Genomic DNA, 27459 nt, shown 5'->3' with positions numbered 1-27459 from the left:
CCACGTAGCCACCAAGATGGCTAACAAAACTCTTGGTAAATATGACTGGGAAAAACTTTTACTTCATCATCAAATTATATATGAAAATAACAATAGAATGACCTTCACAATGCTTAATAACCTGACCAAGCGATTATAGCTGTCATCTTGTCCACAATAGTCCACAAGCAGCAGGAAGACAAAGGATTTGGCTTCTGGGGAACGAGGGCAATACAAAAACGTTTGCAGTGAACATCAGTCAGGAACCTCAAATGAAACATGCCAGATTGAATTCTGCTTCATAGTCCTGAGAAAGTCTGCATAATTTCACCAGTGTGGGTGATTCTGATATCAGTCACAGGAAGGACTGCCAGCTTAGGGGCCAAGATGTTGGCAACAGTGAAGGGGTCTCTTATCATTCTATAGAAAGCTGCAAATGTCAGACTGTAGAGCTGTTGGGAGGGACGGATAGAATAATCTAGCTGGAAAAATTATGCATCAACCATCAACTGATGTAACTTTTACTTAAAAGTCGCTTGTTACGTATTAATGATTATAATCTTCTTAATTCTGCACATTTTCCGCCATGAACATTATGCATCTGATCCCCACTATCCTGCCCATTTCTGTTACCTTCAGAATTCACACCCCCTCTGACAAAGGGGTGAATGAACCACCACCAAGAGGTACAACCGTATTTGTGTTACTTCTCCTCAGTCCACAGCTACCAGTTCACTCCTGAGAGGAACACTTGAGAGAGGGCATATATGGCTGATCAGAATTAATTAACTGTCCATTGGGTTCCACAGCCCACACTACCTCTAATTACTCTCTTTCAGTACGTAATCAGTTGCCTATGAAACTTGATTCCACCAGCCTTTCAGCTAGTACATTATATATCTTAATAGTCCCGTATGAAGATTTTTCTTTTTCTTATTTCACCCATACCTCATCAATTTAAAATCTATGATCTCTGATTTTCAACCAGAGAAAGCAGTTTCTCTCTCTATATTTTCTGTCATTATTTTGAATACCCTCCATTAGTTCTAAATCTAACCCTCTATGCTCTCAGGATAGCAATCCCAGTTTAGCCAATCTTTTTCACTTAAAAGTGAACTTTCTAATCTGTGGTTTCATCCTGGTATGTTCCACATTCCCTCTCCAGGAATTGCACATCCTTCCTGCTAAAGCAGAATAGATTTGTTCAGTTAGGATGTTAAAATGCATCCCAATGACAAGTGTACATTTCAAACTGTGTATAAGGATGAACACAAAGCATGCAATTAATTTCAGGAGCTCTAGTTCTCAGAGTCTATAAAAACCTTTGATAAAATGAAACTTTTCCCAAACATATGACTGGAACTGCAGCTATAATGACACTATAGCTAGAAGAGGGAAATTGAGGCAGGGCCAATACACTGCAGACACCCCCTTACTGCTGATGTGGCAAATGTGCTATGGTCTGTTGAGGATAGACATAATAATGGCAATTTTTCTTCTTTGGCTGTATTTTGATGCAACTGTTCAACTCTGGCATTCTTCCTCATTCCAAAGAACTTCCTGATATAAAGAGCTATGCATTTTTATTGTCTCTTTAAAATTTATGGATTGCAAGGAGAAAGAATTGTTTTTAAAAAACAAAACAGGATTTGACACAGTGGCTGCATAATTTCACAGCAATGAATTCGAAGCCTCAAGAAGGCTGTTTCTTTGTGGCTATGAGTTCCTTCAATGTGCAGACAGTGAGAAGCCCAACAGCTGTTACAAGAGATGTTGACTGTTCAAAGCTTAATGAGCAGGTTGGAACTGGAAACAAATTACAGAGAAAGAGAGCGCACGACAGATACAAGCTAGTGGAAGCTTCCAGAGAAGGACAACTGAACATCGAGACTTTACTAGCCAAACTAAAACCTCAACACTGGAATCAGGAAGCAAAGACCACTGAATGGACTTTTCATTTCTTTCCAGCTTTGCCAATAATTTATTTTGTCAGTTTCTCTGTGCATGCATGTATGCGAGAAGGACTTTAAACAGGAATTAGAGTTTTAGTTAGTAGCATTAAATGCCATTTAGAACTGCATACATGTAGTTATAGTTTAATTACTACAATGAATAATAGTTCTTATTCATTACAGAAACCTGGGCTGTGCTGTGCTTTCTATCAATTTTGATCTGAAAGTCAGGTAAATTGAGGGACTATACACACTTTAAGAAAAACTTTATTTGGTAATAACCCAGATAATAGCAGAGCTGATTTATGGCATGATACCCCAGTGGGTTGTAGCAATTATTTGCGCTCATTGCCATTTACATGGGATAATTTTTTCGACTGCATCCAGTATTTGCTCTGTCAAAGTAAGAGTCTTTGCAATACCTGTGAATCTTGTCTTGAGGTAACTTCCATTCCCCAGTTAAAACAATATTTTCTTCCTTTAAAATTGCTGTGTTCCTCGTTCCCCATTTATCAGCTGAAGAACACTCTTAAATGAAATTATTCCACCAAATGTGCTCAGCCTAACAAACAATTTAAATTGCACTAAAGCCCAATGGGCTTTCTCCTAGATTCAAAAATTCAAACTATTCAAGTATTCATAATACAGTTGAAACAATGACTTGGACAGGTTTAGTATTACTTCGATTTTCACCTGTATCTTTATTCATAAACCCTGGGATTCCATTTTCTTTATCATTATAGTAAAGCAATTTCCAACTTGAACACTTGTCAGCTTCTCTGCTTAATTTTAACATTGTCTATTAATATGTATTCCTCTCCTCCTACTCCTTTCTAAAAAAGGAGTTTCTTGCATGTACATACATTCAAATTCATCAATTTGCTCAATCTACTAACCTTTAACTTTCTCAAGTTTCCTAAAGGCCTTCTGTTAATCATGCGTATTTTAATTTTGTTGTCAAATTCTACCTGCCCAGATATCTTAACTATACAAGAATCTTGTATTGACCTATTGGCAACAGCATTACTTACATTCTTCCAAACAAGTTAAAAAAAAATCCAGTAAATGACAACAACATAATATCCAAGCTTGCCTAAATCCCTTCAACACTAGCCCACAAATTTTAAATCAGGCGTTTTAAGGGCATTTTTATCAAGTATCTTACAAAAATTCTTATGTACAAATTGGCTGAATTTCCATTACGCACTAATTTTCTGAAAAGAACTTACATTTATCAGTCAGGATTTGGTTTAATTTATCTATATTAACTAGCCATCAAATGAAAACCTCAAATACATTTTGATTTTATCCAGTATGTTATAGCTTCAAGAAGCTAAACCACAACTCAAAAATGACTGCTGTGCAGTTAATCATAGTTCTTTCTCACTTTTTGAATAGAGGTGTTGCATTGGGAACATTTGATTTTCTTAAAAACATATTTTGAAGGGTTTTTTTAAAAATATACATTGTGGATATAGCCTTTTATCAACTCTGACTTATCGCAGCATCGTTGCATGTATAAAAATCAGTGCCTGGTGCCCGTTCGAACAAGTTCAAACAGTTCCTTTCAATATTACTTCCTTATGAATAAGCTCTCCTATCTAATTGAGCCACTGCTTCCTCCTGTACCCTTCCACTGCTGTTATCACACAATTGTGTAAACCAGGGTAGATTTCTCATTTAGCACCTCTGACATTTCTTCATCCATGAGATTTCCCTTTTCCTCTCTAATAATCCCTGGTCCACCACTGTTCTTTTACTTATCGGTTTATAAAATGCTTCACCATTTCCTTCAGTGTTGGCAGCCTTCTTCCCCAAAACATCCTGTTAGTTGCACTAATCGATTTCCTCGCCAATTCATCATTCTTTGGGCTCACTAAATACACTTTAGTTTTCAAAATTTACAAAACAGCAAAAATCTGGAATGCTTTCCGCAAAAGTCTTTGGATGTAGAGTCACATGAAATTTTCAAGACACATATTAACAGCTCTTAAACTGGATAAAAGGAATCCTAGAGATATGGTATAAGTGATAGCAAACACAGCTAAGGTGTGGTATGGCTATAATCTAAAAAAAAGGTCAAACAAGTCAAAGGAACTGACTAGCTTATTCCTTCATTGTATTTCTTTTGCTAAAACCAACAATAAGTCAACCAGCTTAGAATATTCCCTTCCCAATTTATATTCACTTTATATGCATATTCTTATATCCACCTTCTGCTTCCCAAACTTTTCTGTCCTTTTGTTACCTACTTGGCCCTGTTTCATTCCCATGTTATGAGTGAATTTGGACTTGAGGTCCACCATGATTAATTGCAGAAGCATGGTTGACGTTTTCTTTATTCCAGGTCATAGTACAAAAGAGAAACAACCTGACCATTTTGGTGATTAAATAAAGCATTTGCACTTTTGGTACAGCTCGTGGAGTAGTGGGGATTGATTATCAGTGCAGTCTATTAGCTTTAAAATAGTGATGGAAAGGATAGACCTGATCTAAAAGTTGAAGTTTAAACTAGAGTAACGGCAACTTCGACGGTTTTGGCAGGAACTTTCAAAAATTGATTGGGGAAGGCTGTTTGCAGATAAAGGATGGTTGGAAAGTGAGAGGCCTTCAAAAATGAAATAATGAGAGCTCAGAGACAGTATGTTCATGTTAGTGCAAAGGGCAGGGCTGGTAAGTGTCGGGAATGCTGGATGACTAGAGAAATTGAGGCTCATGTCAAGAGAAAGGAGGAGGCTTATGTCAGGTAGAGACAGTTGGGATCAAGTGAATCCCTCGAGGAGTATACTCAAAAGGGAAATCAGGAGGACAAAAAGGGGACATGAGATAGCTTTGGTACATAGGGTTAAGGAGAATCCAAAGAGACTCTACATTTACATTAAGGGCAAAAGATTAACTAGGGAGAGAAAAGGAACCCTTAAAAATCCATAAGGTTGTGTGGAACCACAGGAATGGGTGAGATACCGAACGAATATTTTGCATCAGAATTTGCTGTGGAGAAGGACATGACAGCTAGGGAACTTGGGGAAATAAACAGTGACGAGGGACGTGTGTCAAATGCTGGTAAATGGGAGTAAATTAATTTAGGATATCTGGTTGGCATGGATGAATTGGACCGAAGGGTCTGTTTCTATGCTGTATATCTTTACGACTTGAAAAAAATGTTCATATTGTAGAAGGAGTTAGTGGAGGTCTTAAAACACAAAGGTAAATAAATCCCCAAGACCTGATCAAGTGTATCCGAGAACTTTGTGGGAAGCTAGGGAAGAGATTGCTGGGTGCCAGCAGAGACATTTGTATCATCAACTGCCATAGGGGAGGTGGCAGAAGACTGGAGGGTAGCTAACGTGGTGACATTATTTAAGGTGGTAAGGAAAAGCCAGGGAACTGTAGACCATTTAGTCTCACATGGTGGCTACGTTTTTGGAGGGTTTCTGAGAGACAGGATTTGCATGCATTTGGCAAGTCAAGGAATGATTAGGGATAGTCAACATGGTTTTGTGCATGGGAAATTGTGTCTCACTAATCGAATTGAGATTTTTTTGAAAAGGTGACAAAGAAGATTAATGAAGGCAGAGCAGTAGGTGTTGTCTATATGGACTTCAGCAAAGCATTTGACATGATTCCACATGGTAGGCTGGCTCACAAGGTTAGATCACATGGAATACAGGGAGAGCTAGCCAATTTGATTCAAAATTGGCTTGACAGTAGGCGACAGAGGGCTGTTTTTTGGACTGGAGGACTGTGACCAGTGGTACGCCACAAGTATCAGTGCTGGGTCCACTGCCTTTTGTCAGCTATATAAACGTGATTTGGATATGAATAGAAGAGGAATGATCAATAAGCTTGCAGATCACACCAAAATTGGTGGTATCCTGGACAGTGAACAAGGTAATCTCAGAGTACAACCGGACCTTGATCACATTGGTCCGTGGGCTGAGGAATGGCAGGCAAACACTGGGGGTATAGCTCAGTGGTAGAGCATTTCACTGCAGATCAATAGCTCCCCACTTTATATAGGCACCTTGACTCAACCTGAGCTGTGTTTAACTCTCTTCAGGTACACAGCAAGGGTGTTCTGTCTTGTTGTCAATGACCTTAGCACCTTTGACTCCATGCTGAAGGACGCATTCTGTGTTGCAGGAGTCAGTTCTTACAAGGCAGCACTGAATCACAAAAATTAAAGCACCAAAGCATCAAGTGCAGATTAAGACTCTTGAGTTTCAATCTTAGTGACCCATTTGTCCTGTATGGCCGTTGCCAGGCCAGCAGGGTAATTTCTGAAGCAAATGCTCTTGCATTTGGAGTTTTGGGGTAATTTAGGGGAGGTGGTGGCCTAGTGGTATTATCATTGGATTGTTAATATTGGGAACTAGGCAATGTTCTGGGGATCTGCGTTTGACTCCCGAGATGGCAGATCCTGGAATTTGAATTCAACTGGGGTGGCACTGTGGCTCAGTGGTTAGCACTGCAGCCTCAAAGTACCAGGGACCGGGTGACTGTCTACGTGGAATTTGCACATTCTCCTCGTCTGTGTGGGTTTATTCTGGGTGCTCCGGTTTCCTCCCACAGTCCAAAGATGTGCAGGTTAGGTGGATTGGCCATGCTAAATTGCCCGTAGTGTCCAGGGATGTGTAGGCGAGGTGGATTAGGAGGTGCAGGGATAGAGTGAGATGCTGTTCGAAGGGTCAGTGCGGTCTTGTTGGACCGAATGGCCTGTTTCCACACTGCAGGGATTCTATGATTCTAAAATGCACGTGTTCAAGTTTGAAGGCTTTTAATCAAAACACCATGAACAACATTGGAAATGGCTTGCATGCAACGAAAATGAGTGGGGGGGAAAGATGTACATGTACCTTTCTGGACGTGGATGATATCGGGGAAATTGGTCAAGTGCCCCTGGTAAAGTGCTAATAAGTCCACGATCGGGTCTACGTCTTGTTTGGGCTGTTCTGCGAAAAGTTCTCCGATAGCATCGTAGGCGTCCCCGGTGAAGGCGATGGCGCGGTTGAGTCCCGCCGAGAAGGGCTGCTGGTCCATCTCGAAGGCCTGGCTCAGCAGTCGGAAAGAGGTGCCCACTTTCTGGTACTCCTTCTTGAAGCCCACCGCCTGCTTCCTGGCGAACTCGTTGGCGGTGTGGCTCAGCTGGAAGACGCTCTCGTCCATCCTCTTGGTGAAGCTCTTGAAGCCGTCGACCCGGCTCTCGACCTCCTGCAGGTCGAGCGGGCTGGCCGGGGTGCTGAGGGTCAGGAAGAAGTTGCCGCCGACCATGTCGTCCTTCTCGGCCTTGCGCTTGCCCTGCTTCCAGGCCTTCTCGTCGCTGCAGGTGAGGAAATGCTGGAAGACGTCGCAGCGGGCCAGCACCGGGTGGCTCGTCATGTGGTTCATCCACAGGATCAGGCCCTTCTTGCGCTTGGAGATGAAGTCCTCCTCGAAGCGGCCGGTGGCCTGTTTCTCCGGGATGTGGGGCACCGAGATGACCGGGAACTTCTCCACCAGGCGGCCGTACAGCCAGTCGAAGTGTTTGTAGCGGCGGTTGACCGGGCTCTGGGTGTGACTGGGCACCAGGCGGTACGAGATGTAGCTCTTGATGCCCTTGAACTTGGTCTGCTTGGTGGGCTCGTCGATGGAGCAGCTGAACGGGTAAGGGTCCTCCTGCCACTCGGGGCCGTGCGGCCCGCTCACCACACAGATCCGGTCCCCGTCCTTGACGAAGCCCGCCGCCTCCCCCAGGATGAACGCCTCGCCGCCCGACTTGACGAAGGTGGAGAAGCGGTTCAGGTTGCGGCTGACGGTCGCCGTGCTCTTCGAGGGGCCCGACGAGGGCCCTCCGCCCGCCCGGGCCCCCGTGCTCACTTTATACCGGCCCGAGCCGTCCAGCTCCGGGGAGAAACCCGAAGCTCCTCCTGAGCTCGACAGCGGCTCGTCCGCCACTGTCGAGTTGTCGTCCCAGTCATCGTCCCAGTCGTCGTCGTCGCCGCTGCCCGACGCCTGGTGTTGGAGGCCGGCCAGCTGCACCAGGCCAGGCCCAGGCCCGGGCCCGGGGCTGGGGCCGCCTCCTCCTCCTGCTGCCGGCGGTACCTGGATGAGAGGCGGAGGGCAGAAGGTGCTGCCAGGTCCCGGCCCCGGCGGGACATTGGCGTAACGGGAGGCGGGGGGTTCTCCGGGCGCTCCCCCGCCGCTCGCCGCCCGCACGATCTGCACATAGGAGGCCGGGAAGAGTCCCCTCTCCCCCCGGCTGTTGACCCCCTCCAGCCAGCCATCAATATCGTGCTCACTGTAAACGGTCAGCACCTCGTCCTCCCGCACCGAGATCTCACCCACATTCTCACTCTGGAAATCATACAGAGCCCGAGCCTGCAGCGCCATCGCCCCCTAGACCACCACCACCTACCCCCCCAGGCCTGGCCCGGGGTCGGCGCTCCCGACCTCGGGATCCCACTCTCACCCTCACTAACCTCCCCCCCGCCACGGATCCCACTCTCACCCTCAGTACGCAACCTCCAGATCCCCCCTCCCCACTGTCACCCTCCCGGGATTCCCACTGCCCTCTCCTCTCCTCGCCTCCCCTCCCTCCGGATCCCCACTGCCTTCTCCTACCCTCCGTCCGGATCTCACTGACCTCCCCTCGCCTCGGATCTCACTGCCCTCCCTACCTTCCCTCCAGATCCCACTCCCCTCACTAAACTCCCTCCGTTCCCATTCTGCTACCCCCGATCTCAATCCTCTTTCCTCACCCTCACTCCCCTCCCTCCGGATTCCGTTGCCCTCACTCTTACCCCCTCCTTTTCCTCCAGTTGCCCTCTCCAGACACCTCTCCTTCTAGATCGTGATTTCCCCTGAGGTTCCCGAGCCCCTCACTTTGCTTCAGCTCCGCAATTGCCCTCACTCTGGTTCTTCCCTCAGTGAAGAGGTGGTGGACAGGCTGCAGTTCACTGATTTTTCTCTCTTTCGCTATCTTCCTTCTCTCTCTCCAGCAAGTTGCTTCAATTCACAGTAATCCTGCCCGTTGAACAGAGAATCCCGTTTGAATCCTGCAAATAGCCTTAACGAGGAAAATAACGAGAAATGCCTTTTTGTTTCCTTCCAAGAGTAACTTCCAGTTGCCTTCCTCCGAGCCAGCGGCTCGGGAGCGGCTCTGACTGTGAGTGACTGACTAAACTGACTGTCTGTCCCAGTCAGGAAAAAAAACGCACGTAACCAAACTGAACAAGCGAGCTCCGACAGCAGGGGCAGGGTAGAAGACTAATACTCATAGGCACAATGTAACGACTTCCAACCCACTCATCGCCAGCAACTTAACTTCACGCCACAGGAATTACTACCTTTTTAGTCTCCAATTATGAGTTAATATGTTAGCATATTTCACAAACTTCTTCCTATTCAATTATGATTCATTTTATCTGTAACCACAAGTTTCCTCGCGGCAGCATCGTAAAGGCGTTTGAGCAATTGTCACTGATACAAAATTAATAAATATATGATTGAATAGTTCACGATTTTAATTGTTAATGTCTGCATAATTTTGCTCTGCTTTGTTTAGGTCCTTCGCCATCACTGCTGTGCAGCAGCACGTAATCTGAGAAATAATCCGGCAGAATGTAAAAACGTTTTTACTAAAGTACAACTGTTATCTTATTTTGCCGGCGGCAAAGATTCATTGCCCGGGCTTCTAAATGAACTGTTCCCAATGGTTCAGTTTCTGGCTGGAAGACAACACCGAGTGGAAAAGGAAAACAGACGTGGTTAATGACAACACGAAGCTGATAACACACTCGAAACTGGAGCTGCATTGTATTAACGCCTATTATAGGATTTCTTATCGATGGCTCTCTGTGGACTGAGATTACCGATATTTGTTTACTACATGTTCATTCCATGAGTGAAAGAAAAATTAAGCATACTTTAGACTTTTCAGAAACTCCCTGCACACAATGCTGTAAAGATTTGGCATCCAGGTGTGTTTTTTTTATAGGAAAAATAATGTGTGAAATGATCTTGTGATGCATTCGGAGATCGGAATTCATATGCACCCATCTTCCAAAATCGGCATCTAGTGTTATTAAGGGATCAAATGAGCCCTGGTGACAGTGGTGCAAATGCCATCTGGATATTCCTGTTGTGACCTTGCGTTTGGAGCATTGCTGAAAAGCAGCCTGATGCTTGTCTTCACAAAATGCCCAAGCTCCCTGCAGGTGCTAACTGCTTGCACACAGTTAATGCTGGTCTGAACTTCATATATTTTTAAATTTAACCTATTTTTCTAATCAACCTATTCAGAGATGTTATTATACACCCCTGGAGCAGGTGGGACTTGAAGCTGGGCAGGGACACTACCAATGAACCACAAGTGCTCTCTGGCCTGAGCTTTAAAATGGTCACAACCAATTGTCACCCTCTTTGTAAGATTTGTTCTATGATAATTTTGAATTGATTATTGCAGGAATGAGAACAACCAGCCCAGATGGGATGCACATTATCTAAAGCAAGATTCCTAGCAGCAATGACTCATGAGGATCATAATTCTATCAGTTTCAAAATGGTTATGGAGAAGGATAAGCCTTTCATAAAAGAAAATGTTTTAATTGGAGTAAGGCAAATTTTAAGGATATGAGACAAGAACGTTCAAAAGTTGATTTGAGTAGACTATTCGCAGGTAAAAGGACGTCTAACAAGTGGGAGGCATTCAAGAGTGTGATGATGAGAGTTCATAGGCATTTTGTTTCTGTTAGAGTGATGGGTAAGGCTGGTAAGGAACAATAGATGAATGAAGATATTGAGATTCAAATCAAGAATAAAAGAGAATCCTTTTTTAGATACGGACAACTTGGTTCAATTGAAACTCTTAAGAATGCCCCCATGCTCTTTATATTAAGAGAGAAATCAGGAAGGCAAAAAGGGGATATGAGATGGCATTGGCAGATAAGGTTAAGGATAACCCAGAGAGATTCTACAGATACATTAAGAGCAAGAGGGTAAGTAGAGAGAGGGTTGGGCCTCTTAAAGATCAAGGAGGTCATCTTTGCGTTGAACTCCAGGAGATGGGAGACATATTAAATTAATATTTTTGCATCAGTTTTTACTGTGGAGAAAGATTTGGAGTCTAGAGAATGCAGAGAAATAAACTTTGGTGTTTTAAAAACAGTTCACATTACAGAAGAGGAAGTTCGGGAGGTTTTAGAGAATATAAAGGTGTATAAATCTTCGGAACCTGATCAAATGTATCCCAGATGTTGTGGGAAGTAAGAGAGGAAACTCTGAGACCCCCTACTGAAATATTTTCATCATCTGTAACTACAGGTGAGGTGCCTGATGATTGGAGGATGGCTAATGTTGTACCTTTGTTCAAAAAAAGTTCTAAGGAGAAACTGGGGAACTATAGAGCTGTCAGTCTGACTTCGGTTGTGGGTAAATTGTTGCGGGTGATTATAAAAGATAGGATTTATGGACGTTTAGAGAGGCACAAATTGATTAGGAATGGTCAGCATGATTTTGTGTGAGGAAAATCGTGTCTCACAAACTTGATTGAGGTTTTTGAGGAAGTTACCAAAAAGGTGGTTGATGGCAGAGCAGTTGTTGTTTTGGATTTTAGTAAAGCCTTTGACAAGGTTCCATGTAGTAGACTAATTAGTAAAGTTGGGTCACATGGGATTTAGGGTGAACTTGCCAATTGGACACATAATTGGCTTAACGACAGGAGACAGAGAGTAATGGTAGATGGTTGCGATATGGACTGGAGGCCTGTGACCAGCGGTATTCCATAGGAATTGGTTCTGGATCCTCTTTTGTTTATCATTTATATAAATGATTTGGATGAGAATATAGAAGGCATGGTTAGTAAGTTTGCAGATGACACAAAAATTGGTGGCATTGTAGACAGTGAAAAAGGTACGTGAGGATTACGGGGACTGTATCCTTATTGTTGTTGGGGGGAGAGGGTTTGAGGACAGAGATGCAGAAATGGAGAGATGTGGTTCAAGGCATCCCTAATAACAGGAATGGAAACTACAATCTCTAAAGTAAGAGGATAGCTAGGGAGTCCTAGAGTAGAACGCCTCATCCTGGGAACAGATGCAGTGGGAGATGGAGGAATTGTGAGTATGGGATAAAAGTAGGAGGGTGGGAGCGAGGAGGTGTAGTCGAAGTAATTGTGGGAGTCAGTGGGTTTGAAATGGATGTCAGTGATGAGTCCGTTACTGGAGATGGAGACAGAGAAGTCCAGGAAGTGGGGGGAAGGTGTCAGAAATGATCCAGGTGAATTTGAAGGCGCGGTGGAACCTGTTGAAGAAGTTGATGAACTGTTTGAGCTCCTCGCAGGAGCACGAGGCAGCACTGATTATAGTCATGAATATAGCGGAAAAGAGGTGACGGATAGTGCTAGTGTAGTTGTGGAAGAGGGACTGTTCCACAAATCTTACAAAGAGGCAGCCATAGCTCGGGCCTGTGTGGGTGCCCATAGCCACCCCTTCGGTTTGTCGGCAGTGGGAGGAATAAAAGAAAACATTGTTGAGGGTGAGGATCGGTTCCACCAAGCGAATGAGAGTGTAAGTGGAGGGGGACTGGTTGGGCCTATGGGAGAGGAAGAAGTGGAGGGCTTTTAGGCAGGACTAGGCACAGACAATGGGTTGACTGGGGCAGTTGGGTTTATGGATCTTAGGTAGGAGATAGAGACAGGTGGTGAGGGATTGGGGACTGGGAACTATCAGGTTGCAGACTGTGGATGGGAGACCTCCTGAGATGATGAGGTTGTTGATGGTCTGGGTAATGATAGCTTAGTGATCAGAGGTGGGGTCATGATCAAGGGGACAGTAGGAAGAGGTGTCAGAGAGTTGGCATCTGGCCTCGGCTATGTAGAGGTAAGTTTGCCATACTACTACCGTGCCCCCTTTATCTGTGGGTTTAATGGTGAGGTTGGGGTTGGAGCGAAAGGAGTGGAGGGCTGCGCATTCCATTGGGGAGAGGTTGGAGTAAATGAGGAAATAAGTAAGTAGAGCTTATACAATTAATGGTAGGGCCGTGGGTAGTGTTATAGAACAGAGGGCCCTGGGGTGCAGGTACATAATTCTTTAAAGTTTGCATCACATATTAGATAGGATGGTTAAAAAGGCATTTGGCACTCTCGCCTTCATTGCTCAGTCCTTTGAGTATAGGAGTTGGGACATTATGTTGAGGTTGTACAGGACATTGGTGAGGCCTCTTCTGGAATACTGTCTAGTTCTGGTCACCCAGTTATAGGAAGGATATTATCAAGTTGGAGAGGGTTCAGAAGAGATTTACCAGGATGTTGCTGGGTGGAAGGTTTGAGTTATATGGAAAGGCTGGGACTTTTTTCACTGGAGTGTAGGAGGTTGAGAGGAGACCTGATAGAAGTTTATATAATAATGAGGTATAGATAATGTTGATGGTAGTTGTCTTTTCCGTAAGATGGGGAATTTCAAGACTAGGGGGCACATTTTTAAGGTGAGAGGAGAGAGATTTAAAAAAGACAAGGCAAATTTTTTACACAGAGGGTGGTTCGAATGTGGAATGGACTTCCTGATGAAGTGGTGGATGCGGGTACAATTACAATGGTTAACAGACATTTGTATGGATATATGAATAGGAAAGGTTTGGAGGGATATGGGCCAGGATCAGGCAGGAGGGACTAGTTTAGTTTGGGATTATGTTCTGCATGGACTGAAGTGTCTGTTTCCGTGCTGTATGACTCTATGACTATGACTAGGATGCAAATGATTTTACTTTGACTACCTGCTCCTTCTTGCTGTATTAGAATACACAAAAATTAATAAGGGTTCCATCACAAGTTAATAGGCAATAGTTCATATCCTATAGATTAAACCACAAGAGCAGGTTATTTCTTCTGTTTGTTTTGCCATTCAATAACTGAACTGACTTAACTCCGTATCCTCACTTTGCCCATATCTGTTAACACCATGGGTTAATACACACGTATCAAATTCAGTTTTAAAGTTGACAATTGGCAGAAACAATTGCCATTTGAAGTGAAGTGTTGAGTTTCTAAGAAGTGCGGAATGAGTCCATGATCTTTTCAAATATCCAGCTTTGTTTCTTCTGCATGTTGAGAGCTCTGCAACAACAGCTTTAATCGTGCTTCTTATACATTTTACTTGATCTTCCCTGAAACCGCAAATAACAGTCAATACATTCTGTTAATCTATTCCACGATATCTTCCCATGACATTCAGATTTCTGAAGAAGGGTCTAGGCCCGAAACGTCAGCCTTCCTGCTCCTCTGATGCTGCTTGGCCTGCTGTGTTCATCCAGCTCTGCACCTTGTTATCTCAGATCTAGGTAACAGTCTGTTCATCACGTACACTCTCATATGTGCTTCGAACAGACCCTTAGTTCCAGCCACACCTGTAAATCAGCTTTTTGCAAAAGAATTTGTAAATTTAGTCCTTGTTATGCTGTATCTTAATCACACAATTTCAATATACTCCACACAAAGGTTCTAAACTTCTAAAAATCTGTTGCTTAGATGTTACAACAGGGCACTTAGAAAATTACTACATGATTAAACACATAACATGGTTTAATGAAAGAGGAATTCTGTTTGATAAACCTTTTACTGTTTATTTTTGAGAGTGTAGCTATGGAATGGATAATGGAAAACCAGGGGAAGCAATATGATTCGAGTTGTTCTTAAAGCATAAGATAAGGTGCTACACAAGTATTGCATAAAATTAGGACTCTGGGGATTAAGGATTGATGGCTAATCAAATAAAAAGAGCAAGAATAAACAGAACATTTTCAGAACGTTGTGGTGCAGTGGGAGGAACTCAACCAAAAGTTCCAGGTTCAAGTTCCATCAGCTCAGGCGTATGTCATACATGTCTGAAGAGGTTGATTAAAATTTTCTAAATTGGACATTTACAAGTCAACAGCCTGTGGCTGGTATGGTGTTGCAAGAATCAATATCTGGATGAAAGTACTGACAGTAACATAGCTGGAACAAGAAGAGAAATTGCTGGGAAAGCTCAGCAGGTCTGGCAGCATCTGTGGAAATAAATCAGAGTTAACATTTTGATCTGAGGAAGGGTCACTCCACCCGAAATATTAACTCTGATTTCTCTCCACAGATGCTGCCAGATCTGCTGAGCATGTCCAGCAATTTCTGTTTTTGTTTCTGATTTACAGCATCTGCAGTTCTTTCAGTTTTGATTTAGTAATGTAGCTGAGCTTGCTGATGTTACAAAGTTTGATGGAAAGTGAGTGGTGACACACATAGGCTGCACCTCAAATATCAGCCTATGAGGAATGGACAACAATAACAATGTTTTAGGAGTGGCTCAAAAAATTCCAGTGACATATCAGTTAGATATTAGGAAAACACTAGTTAAAATATTAAACCAGTTTTATTGGACAGGATTACTTAACAATGTGGTCTGATTTTGTCAGACATGCCATACACTTCAATAGTGAGGAAACCTCAAACATCAATTAAATTCGTTCCTTTAATTTCAGTACCAGTTTCTGAAGAACTTTTTGACATCTTTTTAACAGATTGTGGCATGACCCCGACCAAAAAACAAGAATGTGTAGGGTTCTGGTTTGCGATCAGTAATTTGCTGATGTTTGGGTGGTTCAAATCACTCTCAGATCCCTGGTTCTGACACTGGACTTATTTAGGAATGTGAAATGAAGATGTCAGTAGACGGGTATTTCGGGACAAAAGAATCTCTGCGTTTATCAAATACAAAAGGTAAGTATAATATAAGAAATAAAGGCAAATGTAATAATCAACTATTAATTAATTAAGTAAATAAGTTATTAAATACACTATTAAATTAAACACGGCTAGATCCAAACAGCATCTCAAACTTTAATCAGGCTTCCTACCTTTGGGATTCCCTGCCCTGTCACCACCCGCCTTTCCATCCCTGCGAGCTATGTTGGAAACTTTGGGATCTCAGGAGTTTAAGCTCACCACTGGGGGAATATGCGATTCTGAAGTGGAGATGGCTGTTTCCGCTTGCTGTGCCCTGTGACTGGATGAAGACTTCTGACTGCATAGGCCTTCAGTCTGGGTTAACTGTGTTGATGTGGTAAGACACATATTGGATTTATCAGGTGCGTACTTGGTTTTCCTTACTTTCTGGTGGTTTTGTGGGCTGGTTTTCACCTCAGGATGTGTCTGAAGCCTTGGGGTGTCAGTTGGATGTGTGGTTTTTGGAGGTTTCAGTACTCGGGTCTGCTGGTTGTGGTCGGGTGCTGTTGGTTCCCCTGGCTCGGAACAGGCCTGTGTCGGTAGGTTTCAGAATTGCTGTCGGGAATCCCCTTCTTGCAAAAAGCTGTTGGAATTCTTCCTCTGCGGATCGCTGTTTGGAAAGCCTGCTGGGGAGTAGCTGCCAGGGACTAGCTCTCAGGGAGATAGCTGCTTGGGATCCCTCTTCCGGAGGTAGCTGTGGGGATCGCTCACTCAGGTGAGGTTGGGGCCTACAATTATACTCTTTGTGGGCCTGTCATCTTCACACCAAATCTGCGCTTGCTGTTGTAATACTGATGTTCCGTTTGGTGTTAGTTGGGCTTCCTGACAGTTAAGAGTATGTGTGAATGTATTTTGATTGAAGTTGAATGCCTAATATCGGTGTGAATGAATATTGATTGAAGCTGTCTGTATAGGTTCTACAAAATCTGGGCTGGGTAGTCCAAGGCGTAAAAATTAGTTTTAGTCTAGAGAAGACGGGTCTAGGCCCGAAACGTCAGTTTTTCTGCTCCTCTGATGCTGCTTGGCCTGCTGTGTTCATCCAGCTGTACACCTTGTTATCGCTTTAGTCTAGAGTGTTAGGTGTGGTTGATTGTTCTCTTAGAGTGGAGGTGTAAATTGAACTTTCAGGCTGAACAGTAGTTCCAGGCAGCTATCTCCGTGTGTATTACCCAGAGCTCAGCCCGGCTGGCATCTTTCTTTCTAAAAATTTTTGAAAAGGCCAGGGTTTTGGTCCAGTATTGTAGGATATGGGGATTTTTGCTCAATCCTACATATGGGAATCATTATCTTTCAATATTTATGGATGTTTTCACATGATTTCGTGAATCAGTGACTTTAGGAAAAAATCCTGTAAAAATGATAGTGAAAATGTTAGTTCAGTACTTTACAAGGTATGAATTACCCAAAGAACATAATCAGACCATGATTTAAATCTTCTGGTGTAAATATTCAACTAAATTATAACTAGTTTGGGAATAATAATTTATATCTTTTGCTTATCACCCACAATTTCGAAGTGCATTGGAAAAATGGCATCAAATTGCAAAGGCCATGACTACAGCCTATTGTTAAGAATGTCCTAAAGTTCAGGATAAACAAATTCCTTTGTTATTGTTTATCATTAGGAATGCTTGTAATATGTACACTGGTTTTGTCTTTTTGAAGTAATATATGGACGTGAGGTAAGAGGACCGCTTATTGATTGATGACAAACAAATAAACCAAACCTTAGTGACCAGCCTATGTTTTGAATTTTAGAGAGAAACTAACCAAAGCATTTGAATTGACCAAAAAGAATTTGAATGGTATTCACAAAACAATGAAAATTAAACCAGATAAAAAGGCCAAAGTTCAGAATTTGGTTGCTGGAGACAAAGTGTTAGTATTGTTACTTGTCTCTGGAAAACCATTAAAAACAAGGTTGGCTGGACCTTATCAAATCAAAAACAAATTCAATCCATATAGCAGAAAGGATCTCTAAGTATGCAATGTTAACATTTCAAAGAGATATTGTAATGTGGTTTCACTTTTCAAAAAGGGTGGTAGAGATGAGTGAGTCTCACATCAGTGATAGGGAAACTATTGGAGGAAATTCTGAAGGAGTGAATTAATCTCCACTTGGAGAAGCACGTTTGATCAGGGATAGTCTGCACGGCTTTGTCAGAGGGAGTTCAGGCCTACCAAATTTTACAGATTTTTTCCAAGGATTTTTTTACATCAGTTGTGTAATTGCAGGTAGTGCAGTTAGTATAGTTTATGTGGATTTCAGCAAAGCCATATGGGAGACTGATAAAGAAGGTAAAAACACATGGGATCCAGGGTAACTTGTCAAGTTGGACCCAAAATTCGCTTAGTGATAGGAAGGAGAGGGTCTTTTCTGATGAAGGGTCTAGGCCCGAAACGTCAGCCTCTCTGCTCCTATGATGCTGCTTGGCCTGCTGTGTTCATCCAGCCCTGCACCTTGTTGTCTTAGTTGAAGGCTGTTTTCGTGATGGAGGCCAGTAACGTAGCAAAGGGATTGCCTATTGGCTGGGTCCCTTAAATTGTTAATGATACATATAAACAATATCAGAGAGCATTTGGGAGGGATGGTAAGAGAGTTTGTGAATGACAAGAAGAAGGTCTTAGATTACAGGAGGATTGGTCAGGGGGGCAGAGCAGGGGCAAATGGACTTCAACGCTGATAGGTGTGTGGTATGTACTTTGGAAGAAGCAACAAGACAGTGGTTATCAATGAATGGCCAGACACTAGGAAGCTCAGAGGAAAAGATGGATCTTGGGTTGCTTGTCCATAGATCCCTGAAGGCAGCAGGACTGGTTAATAGGGTAGTTAAGAAGGCATACTGGGCACGTGCTTTTATCAATCGTGGCATAGATTTCAAAAGCAGGGTAGTTATGTTGGGGCTGTGGGTTAGGCTACAGCTGGAGTAGTGTGTGGTTCTGGTCACTACACCATAGGATGGATGCGATTGCACTGGAGGGTGTACAGAAAAGGTTTACCAGGATGTTGCCTGGAATGGAGCAGTGTATCTAATCCAGAGCGCCCAAATAATCTTGGGTTGTTTTCTTTGGAGCAGAGAAGGCTGAAAGGGGACCATAATAAAAGTGTATATCATTATGAGAGGTATGGACAGGATGGATAGAAAACAGCTTTTCCCCTTAGTTGAAGGGTCAATAACAAGAGGCATAATTTTATGGTGAAAGGAAGGAGGCTTAAATTTGAAGGAGCTGGGTCATGACTGGGAACCAACGTGGTGGGAGCTGAACGTGCGGCTTGTGTGCTGCAGTGATGGCGGATCGAGCGTGGGCTGGAGCAACGGCAGCGGATCAAGAATGAGCCAGCGAGACCGGGCGGTGAGGCAGCTGAGAATGGGACACTGGCAGCGGAATAGTGTGGGCTGGAAAGCCCAGAGCGGGACTCTGGCAGTGGCATGGCAAGGGCTGGAAAGCCCGGAGCGGGACTCTGGCAGCAGCATGGCGAGGGCTGGAAAGCCTGGAGCGGGTCTCCGGCAGAGGCATGGAAAAGAAAGTTGGGCTTTCTTTAAGTTATCTTTTTTCTTATTCTAAGTTAATGTGAATGGCGCCATATATGTACAGCAAAGGTACACACTTTTCTCTTTTTTTTACATTGAATACACGTGACAATAAATGATTCAATGATTCAAAATATTTTCATCTAGAGCAAAGTGGGAATCTGGAATGCACTTCCTGGGAGGGTAGTTGATGCAAGAAACCTCATAACCTTTAAAAAGTACTTGTATGAGCATTTGAAATGCCATAACATTCAAATCTATAGGTCAAGTGCTAGAAAGTGGGATGAGTGTAGATTTAGAGTATTTTACTTTTTGTTGGTGCAGACCCGATAGGCTGAAGAGCCTCTTCTGCACTGTATGATTCTATGATTTGAACAATAACGTCGATGCGGGGTCTGTTTCACTGCAACATGACAAGATAGGGATCAAATGGCCTGTCATATTTTTCAAAGAATCTGAACACGTCAACAAAAATATTCAACAGTTAAAAATGTGACTTGAGTCTTGTGCGGGTTTATGTCATTTTGAAATATGCTTTAGCAACATATTTACATAAATCATAAACCTTTCATTTTCTCGCAAAAAATCTGGGAGAAAAACCTCCAGTTATTTCCGTGGAGCTTAATTCTCCAACCTTATAATTTCAAAGTTGTTGCCTGGAAAAGAAAATGTTGTAGCTGACATTTCAGCAAGAAGACATATGAAGGTCTCCAAGTGTTATAATGCCAAAAGACTTAAGCAAAATATGCTGTGTAACTCCTTTTTTGTTCAATGTCAATTCGTTACTACTGATAATGAGACATAAATAGTATTAAGATAATGATGGGTAATTAAAATCTCTAAAGATATATTTTCATTTTGAGGGAATGGGTAGATGTGATGTAGGGTTTGTGATTTATATAAGTATTATTCATCTTAGAATTTGGATTTTAAAGTAGTGGCATGTTGGTTTTTCTCTATGTGTGTGATTGAGTTTAATAATTTAACTTGTCAGTCTTTTTGAATCCATGATTTTCAAACCAGTATGTGTGACAGAGCAATTCCTGGAGTGATAATGAGAATCTGTTTATATTTTGAGAGTGTTACAGTTGAAGAGAATAAGCATGGGAAGGCCAAGGCCTACTGGTAATATCACTAGACTATTAATCCAGAAACTCAGTTAATGTACTGGGGACCCAGGTTCAAATTTATTCTCCTTAATGTTTGGTAAATGTAGATAAATTGACCTCTTTCTATATTCCAAGGAATGCAGCCCTCTTTTGTATAATCCTGCTTCATAATTTTAACCTTGGAGTGCATATATAATATGGGCAAATCTGCATTGAACTTGCAACAAATGCTTCTTAAGATGTGATGCCCAGAAATGCGTGCAGATCCAGATGTAGTCTAACCAGGGCTTTGGATTGCTGAAGCATGAATTTTATTTCCTTTGATTCTCATCAGATAGATGTACAGGCCAGCATTCCATTACATTCTTGATTCTTTTCTGTCACTAATCAAAACATTTTTTTATCCTGTCTTATCAATTTCTGTCCACTGTGAATAATCTGTAATTTGCCTTTCATTGAAATGCATTGGCCACAGTTTTGCCTGTTTGCTTAATCTATCAATATCTCTTTGTAATGTGACATATACATTTATGTGACTTTCAATTCCACCTATCATTGTGTCATCAGCAAATTCAGGTATATGAATTGTTTTCTCATCATCTAACTCCTTAATAAATACCACTAATAGTCAAGACCTTAACACAGATCCTTTCAGGCTACCACTAGCTGTATTATGCCAATGAACAGTACTGTCCTATTAATCTTAATCTCTGTCTCCTGCCACTCAACCAATTTCCTAACTCAGTCCATAATTTTCCTTCAATACTATAAGCTTCAACTTTAACTAGCAGTCTCTTATGAAAAGTTCCCATAAAATAACATAAAAGTTTTGTCCACCACTTTAGTCACCTCTTTTAATGATGTAATCAGACCAGTAGGAAAGTTCTATCTAATTACAACAGAATTAAGAATAGAGTCCTGGGTTTATTCACATTCCAAAATCTGCTAAATATGTCTTCACTGTTTGTTTGGTGCAATTCTAATTCTCAATAATCATGGTTGATAATTTGCAAACCAATGACCTGTAAGAGTGTTCACTGCCCATGGGTTGGGCTTACAATAGTAACTTAATTACCTGTGTTTAGTTGAGCCACAGAGTCTCATGGACTATATTTACAATTAATGGCTGTTGAAGAAATCAGCTCATGCATTGGGAATGTAAAGTCAGATTGGAGTGAATATTTAAAGTTTTCGAGAAGATTTGTAGCTCGGGTTGTGAATGAGGTTGTAGACATGCTCGCCGAGCCGGTGGGTTTGGTTGCTAATATTTCGTCATCCTACTAGGTAACATCATCAGTGCGCCTCCGGTGAAGCCAGAATGAATATCTTGAAACACCCATCATGAAATCTTTACTGAGGGGAGTTATTTGAGGGAGGCCTGCCAAGGAGTCACCCAGCTGTCTTACAGTGTATTAAAATCAACCCATTGCAGGGTGACAGTCAATTTTTCCTAAAATGACGCTGTAATTTTCTCACCTTTAGAACACTTTTCTTCAAGTAATTTGAAATGTTGGAACAGTTTTCCTCACAATTTAAATAAAATATGAGTAGGTTACAAAGATTTGCATCATATTTTGGTATTTAATCATTTTCTGGCAAAGCATTTGGAAATAAAAAAGCTACTTTTAATGTTGGATTGAGCAATTGTATTTTCACATTTTTAAAGTTCCAAGAGAAATATAGTAAAATAAATCTTTTTTCTCAAATCTCTCAATTAACTAGCTGATATCAGTAGTAACCCATAGCTATTCTGTTGGAAAGTAATTGATCCATGTCTGTGGTTTATAGTTCCTTGAAGGTGGAGTCACAGATAGGCAGGATAGTGAAGAAGGTGTTTGTTGACACTTGCCTTTACTGGTCAGTACAGTATAGGAGTTGGGATGTACAGGACATTGTTTAGGCCACTTTGGATACTGCTTTCACTTCTGGTCTCGCTGCTATAGGAAAGATATTGTTAAACTTGAAAGGGTGCAGAAAAGATTTACAAGGATGTTGCTGGGGTTGGAGGGTTTGAGCTTTAGGGAGATGATGAATATGCTGGGGCTGTTTTTATTCGGGAATCAGAGGCTGAGGGATGACCTCATAGAGGTTGATAAAATAATGAGGGGCATGGATAGGGTGAATAGCCAAGGTCTTTACACCAGGGTAGGGGAATTCAAAACTAGAGGCCATAGGTATAAGGTGAGAGGGGAAAGCTATAAAAGGGACCTACAAGGCAATGTTCTCATGCAGAGGATGGTACAACATGTAAAAGGCATCTGGATGGGTACATGGATAGGAAGGGTTTAGAGGGATATGGGTTAAATGGCGCTAAATGAGACTAGATTCGTTTAGGATATCTGGTTGGCATGGATGAGTTGGACTGAAGGGTCTGTTTCCGTGCTGTACAACTCGTATGACAGAGAAAGAAAACATATAAAGATTGAAACCAGCAGATCGTCAGATTTGTAAAAGAGAAAGGATTTTACTAAGATTTAAAGTTTAAATAAATGAAATAATTAGAATTCAACTTGTTTAAATTAAGTAAGATAACTTTTGTGGAAAATTACATTTTCTTACATCATATGCCACATGTAAGTTGTGCTGATTGAATTTGTGAGTTCAATCATAACTATTGTCCTCTCAGGTTACTTTACTGTGAAACAGGAAGATTAATGATAATGTTTTCTGTCAACCTCCAGAGAGATTGAAGAGTTACACGTGCAAAGACATGATTATTTGATTAGGTTATAACAGATACTATGGTTGTACCTCCAGGTTATGGTATTATTCCAGTAGATATAAAGTAGTATGAGACACATCCATCAGTGTAAGGTAGTCAGATCACTGACAGAACCAATTATAGTCATAGAGCTGTACAGCATGGAAACAGACCCCTCAGTCCAACACATTCATGCCTAAGTGATATCCTAAATTAACCTAGTCCACTTGCCAGCATTTGGCCCACATCCCTCTAAACCCTTCCTATTCATATACCCATCCAGATGCCTTCTAAATGTTGTAATTGTACCAGCCTCCACCAATTCCTCTGGCAGTTCATTCCATACACGCACCACCCTCTGTGTGAAAAAGTTGCCCCTTTGCTCCCTTTCAAATCTTTCCCCTCTCACCTTAAATCTATGCCCTGTAGTTTAGAATTCCCCTACCCTGGGGAAAAGACATTGGCTATTCACCCTATCCCACTGCCTCATGATTTTATAAACCTTTATAAGGTCATCCCTCAGCCTCCAATGCAGGGAGACCAGAATTGCATGCAGTATTCCAAAAGTGGCCTAACCAATGTCCTATACAGCCGCAACATGACCTCCCAACGCCAAGCCTCAATGCACTGACCAGTAAAGGCAAGCATACAAAATGCTTTGTACCATAAAATTGTACCATAGAATTTGTAACAATTCCCTTTTTTAGTGAGTGTAGTATGTAATTATCTGTGTTGATGACAAAAGACACATTTTGATTCAACTTTTCATTTTCCATTCACCAGGACAATTCATAAAGTGGACCAAAGTAAAGGGACAGCATTATTTATATTGTATAAAAGGAAACTGTTGATTTGTTGGCAAATAGACTGTGGTTGGTAGAGGTACCATCATGGAAAAGGCACCAGTTAATGATTACTGACACCACACTGCAATTTTTTAAAAAATTTAAACCAGTCAGATTGACTCCAATTGGTCAAGCCCTGAGAAATAAGCCAAAGAACGGCTGTCAACAATTTTGTGTTGAAACAGGAACTGTGTTCTTTCTGTCTGCAAAGAACAAGGTCCTCTGTATTAATATAGAGCTTCCAATACATGCAAGGACACCATACTACAATCCTAAATTGTATGTCAAGATAATTCTTTGTACACTCAGAGTAATGCAGCAAGTTTTGTCCAATTGTGGAAAGGCATCGAATGTTGAACACTTTTGCAGGTTTTGCAAGCATGGAATGGTTGGGTATGGTCAGTACCTTGCTTGTTGCAACCAAACTACATACCTAGCATCCCATTGGCACTGAAATGCATATACCGTACTTTTCATGTTGTTTTGGCTTGACAGTGCAATCTTGTCAGTGGCAAACACCACTTGTGTTGCTATTGTAGATGGCAGCAGCATGAAATAGCTAGCTTCACCTGTTGCTCAGACCTTTGAGATATCTTATCCCAGGGTATTTTGATGTGGACTGGGTATTTTCTAGGATTAAAAGTGATAACCTTGATCTATTCATGATTTTACACAATAATCAGTGCGAAATGATCTGATTCCACCGTTCCATGTGCTATAAGATTGGCCTTATTGACAGCTTTGTGAATAGGCTGAAGTCATTTGCTCACCATACAGTCGTGACGCTGAAATAGAGTGCAGCAAAGTCATCCTGCTGGATAATGGCTACCTACATCAGATCATTTCTCACACTGTCAGACAAATTTGCAGTATGGCGCACTTTTGGACACTGGAAGCTATATTAATGCACAGGGCCCTGTCCTTTGCAGACAGAAAGAACAAGTACACACACTGTGTCAGTTTCAATGCAACAAATAGATGAGAGCCATTTGCAAGTTCTTTTCTGAGGGCAATGCCTTGACCAATTAGTGTGGATCTGTCAATTTAGATATCCTAACTTCCTGCTTTATCTTCATATGCCTTGATTCCCTTAGCATTCAAAATCCGTTAAATTTTGTCTTGAATATACTCCATTACTAAGGATCCTCAGCTCTCTAGGTTAGAGAAATTCCAAGATTTACAACCCTTTTTACTGAGGAAATTTGTCCTGTTCTCACTCACAAATGGTCTCCCCCTATACTAAGATTGTGGTCCCTAGTTCTGACTCCCAAGTCAGGGGTTACAACCTTTCACATTGTTCCTCTCAATGCTCAATCTGCTAAATCCCTTAGGAATTTTTGTTTCATCTGAATTCTAGGGAATAAGGATCTAATGAACTCAACTCTCCTCAAATAAAAGCAAAAATAGCTAGAGAAACTGAGCAGGTCAGGTCTGGCAGTATTTGTGGGGGTGGGGGGTGGGGGCGTTGTGGGGGCGGTGGGTGGTGGTGGGGTGGTGGTGGGATGGTGGGTGTGGGAAGCAGAATCAACATTTTGAGTCCGGTGACTCTTCATCAGAACAGATAACTGCTTGGAAAATATGGTATTCAAGCTGAAGATGAAGTTGAGGGAGGAACATTTGGTGATGGGGAGGAGTAGAAAGGGTGAGGTGAGCCAATAGGTGGAGTTGGGCCCAGAGAGTGAGAGATATAAAAGGGGTAGGCAGACAATGGGATTATTGATAGTAAGTCAGGGCAGAAGAGAAGCATAGTAAGTGACCATGAGAGGGTGAGAGAAGGACAGAATGGGTAGAGACTATGCTGAAAGCAACCCATGTAATGTGATGATAAGACTAAGAGTGGGGTGAGAATGAGTTGGCTGTGCTGAAAGGACCCTGTCATAATAGGACCAGGGTGTATTAAAAAAAGATGGGAGGACGTAAATCAGGCTCTAAAGTTATGGAACTTGATGTTGAGTCCTAGAGGCTGCAGGGTTCCCAAGGAAAAGATGAAACGCTGTTCTTTGAGCTTCTGTTGAGGCTCACTGAGACACTGCAGCAGGCCTGCGACAGAAATGTTGGAGTGTCAATGCAGTGTATTGAAATGGCAGGCAACTGGAAGCTCGGGGTCATTTTTATGGACAGAACGTAGGTGTTCCACAAATCAGAAACCCAGTGTGCGTTTCATCTCCCCAGTGTAGAGGAGACCACAGTGTCAACAGCGAATACAGTAGACTAGATTGAGTGAAGTACAGATAAATCGCTGTTTCACCCCGAAAGGTATGTCTGGTGCCTAGGATAGTGAAATGGGAAGAGATAAATGGTCCAGTATTACACCTTCTGAGGTTACATGGGAATATAGAATGGCAGTGTGGGGAGGTGTTTAGGGTGGAGGAGGAGTGGACCAGGATGTCTCAGAGGGAATGGTCCCTGCAGAATACTGACAAGGAAGGGGAGAGGAATATGTGTCTGGTTATGGTGCTGGAGGTGATGGAATGGGAATGGCAGCTTACAGTCCTTTGGATATGGATGCTGGTGATGGTGAGAACTAGAGAACTGTATTGTTGGTATGGGAGGGAAAAGAAGGGATGAGGGCAAACGTGTGGGAGTTTAGTCTAATGTGGCTAAGGGCCCTGTCAACCTTGGTAGCTGGGACTCCTTGATTGAGAAGAAAAGGTGGACAGTTTCAAGAACGCCCGTGGAAGGTGATGTCATTGGAAAAGATGCAACGGAGACAAAGAAACCAGAAGAATGGAATGATGTCATCATAGAAGGCAGGGTGTGACGATGTATAGTTTAGGTAACTGTGGGAGTCATTGGGTTTGCATTGGATATCAGTGGCCAGCCTATCCTCAGAAATAGAAACAGAGATGTCAAGGAAGGGAAGGGAGGGGTCAGAGATGGACCAAGTAAAGATGAGGGCATATTTTCACCTCTGCTCAACCCAGGAAGTAGTCCAGTGAACCTTTGTGCTCCTTAAAACAAACATATTCTTGCTTTGCTAAGGAAATCAAAACTGTACAGAATACTCCAGGGAATGTCTAAGTAAGACCTTATATAATTGTCGTAAAATTTATTTTGTTTTTATATTCTAAATCCCTTTATATTAAATGTTAACAGATTGTTTGCATTCCTAATTGCTTACTAAACTTGCATGTTAAAATTCTGTGATTTATATACAGGTCCCTCGGAACATCAACAGTGCCGATTCTTTCACGATCAAAAACATCCTTTTCTCTAATTGAGAGCTAAAGGTTTTATCAGTGTAAAGAAGAGGTGACATTTTAGATCAGACAATGCATGTTAGGTGTGAGGCCAAAACACAAACAGATTCTAATCAGGCCTCACACCTAACATGCATTGTCTGACCTAAAATGTCACCTCTTCTTAACACTGATAAAATCTTTAGCTCTCTCAGGACAGTGAGTTGAAAGGAATTCAGGGATTTACATATACATATTAATCAATTCAAACTTTCTCACTGATTAAAGATTTAACAGCATTTTAGGTTTGTTTAGTACATCCTCATCAGTGATGTGACCCTTACATCTTTTACTTATAAAGTCTGTGTCTGATACTGCCTCTCTCACTAACACCAGAAGAAGGAGTGAGGCCCCAAAAGCTTCTGTTTTCAA

The 27459-nt window shown here is 42.2% G+C and overlaps 1 protein-coding gene across 1 annotated transcript in view; it reads right to left on the bottom strand.

Moving 5' to 3' along the window:
- snx18a (sorting nexin 18a) overlaps positions 1–9195 on the bottom strand; it is a 52365-nt gene extending 43170 nt beyond the window's left edge. The window contains exon 1 of the mRNA XM_020511367.2: positions 6788–9195. Coding sequence (XP_020366956.1) covers positions 6788–8300 — 1513 coding nt within the window. The 5' untranslated portion in view covers positions 8301–9195. The remainder of the gene's footprint in view (positions 1–6787) is intronic.
- Positions 9196–27459: the final 18264 nt, after the last annotated feature.

This window comes from Rhincodon typus, chromosome 1, assembly GCF_021869965.1.
Source record: "Rhincodon typus isolate 14 chromosome 1, sRhiTyp1.1, whole genome shotgun sequence".
Classification (NCBI taxonomy): Eukaryota; Metazoa; Chordata; class Chondrichthyes; order Orectolobiformes; family Rhincodontidae; genus Rhincodon; species Rhincodon typus.
The sequence above is the reverse complement of the archived record's forward strand: the minus strand, read 5'-3'. Positions and strand labels throughout refer to the sequence as shown.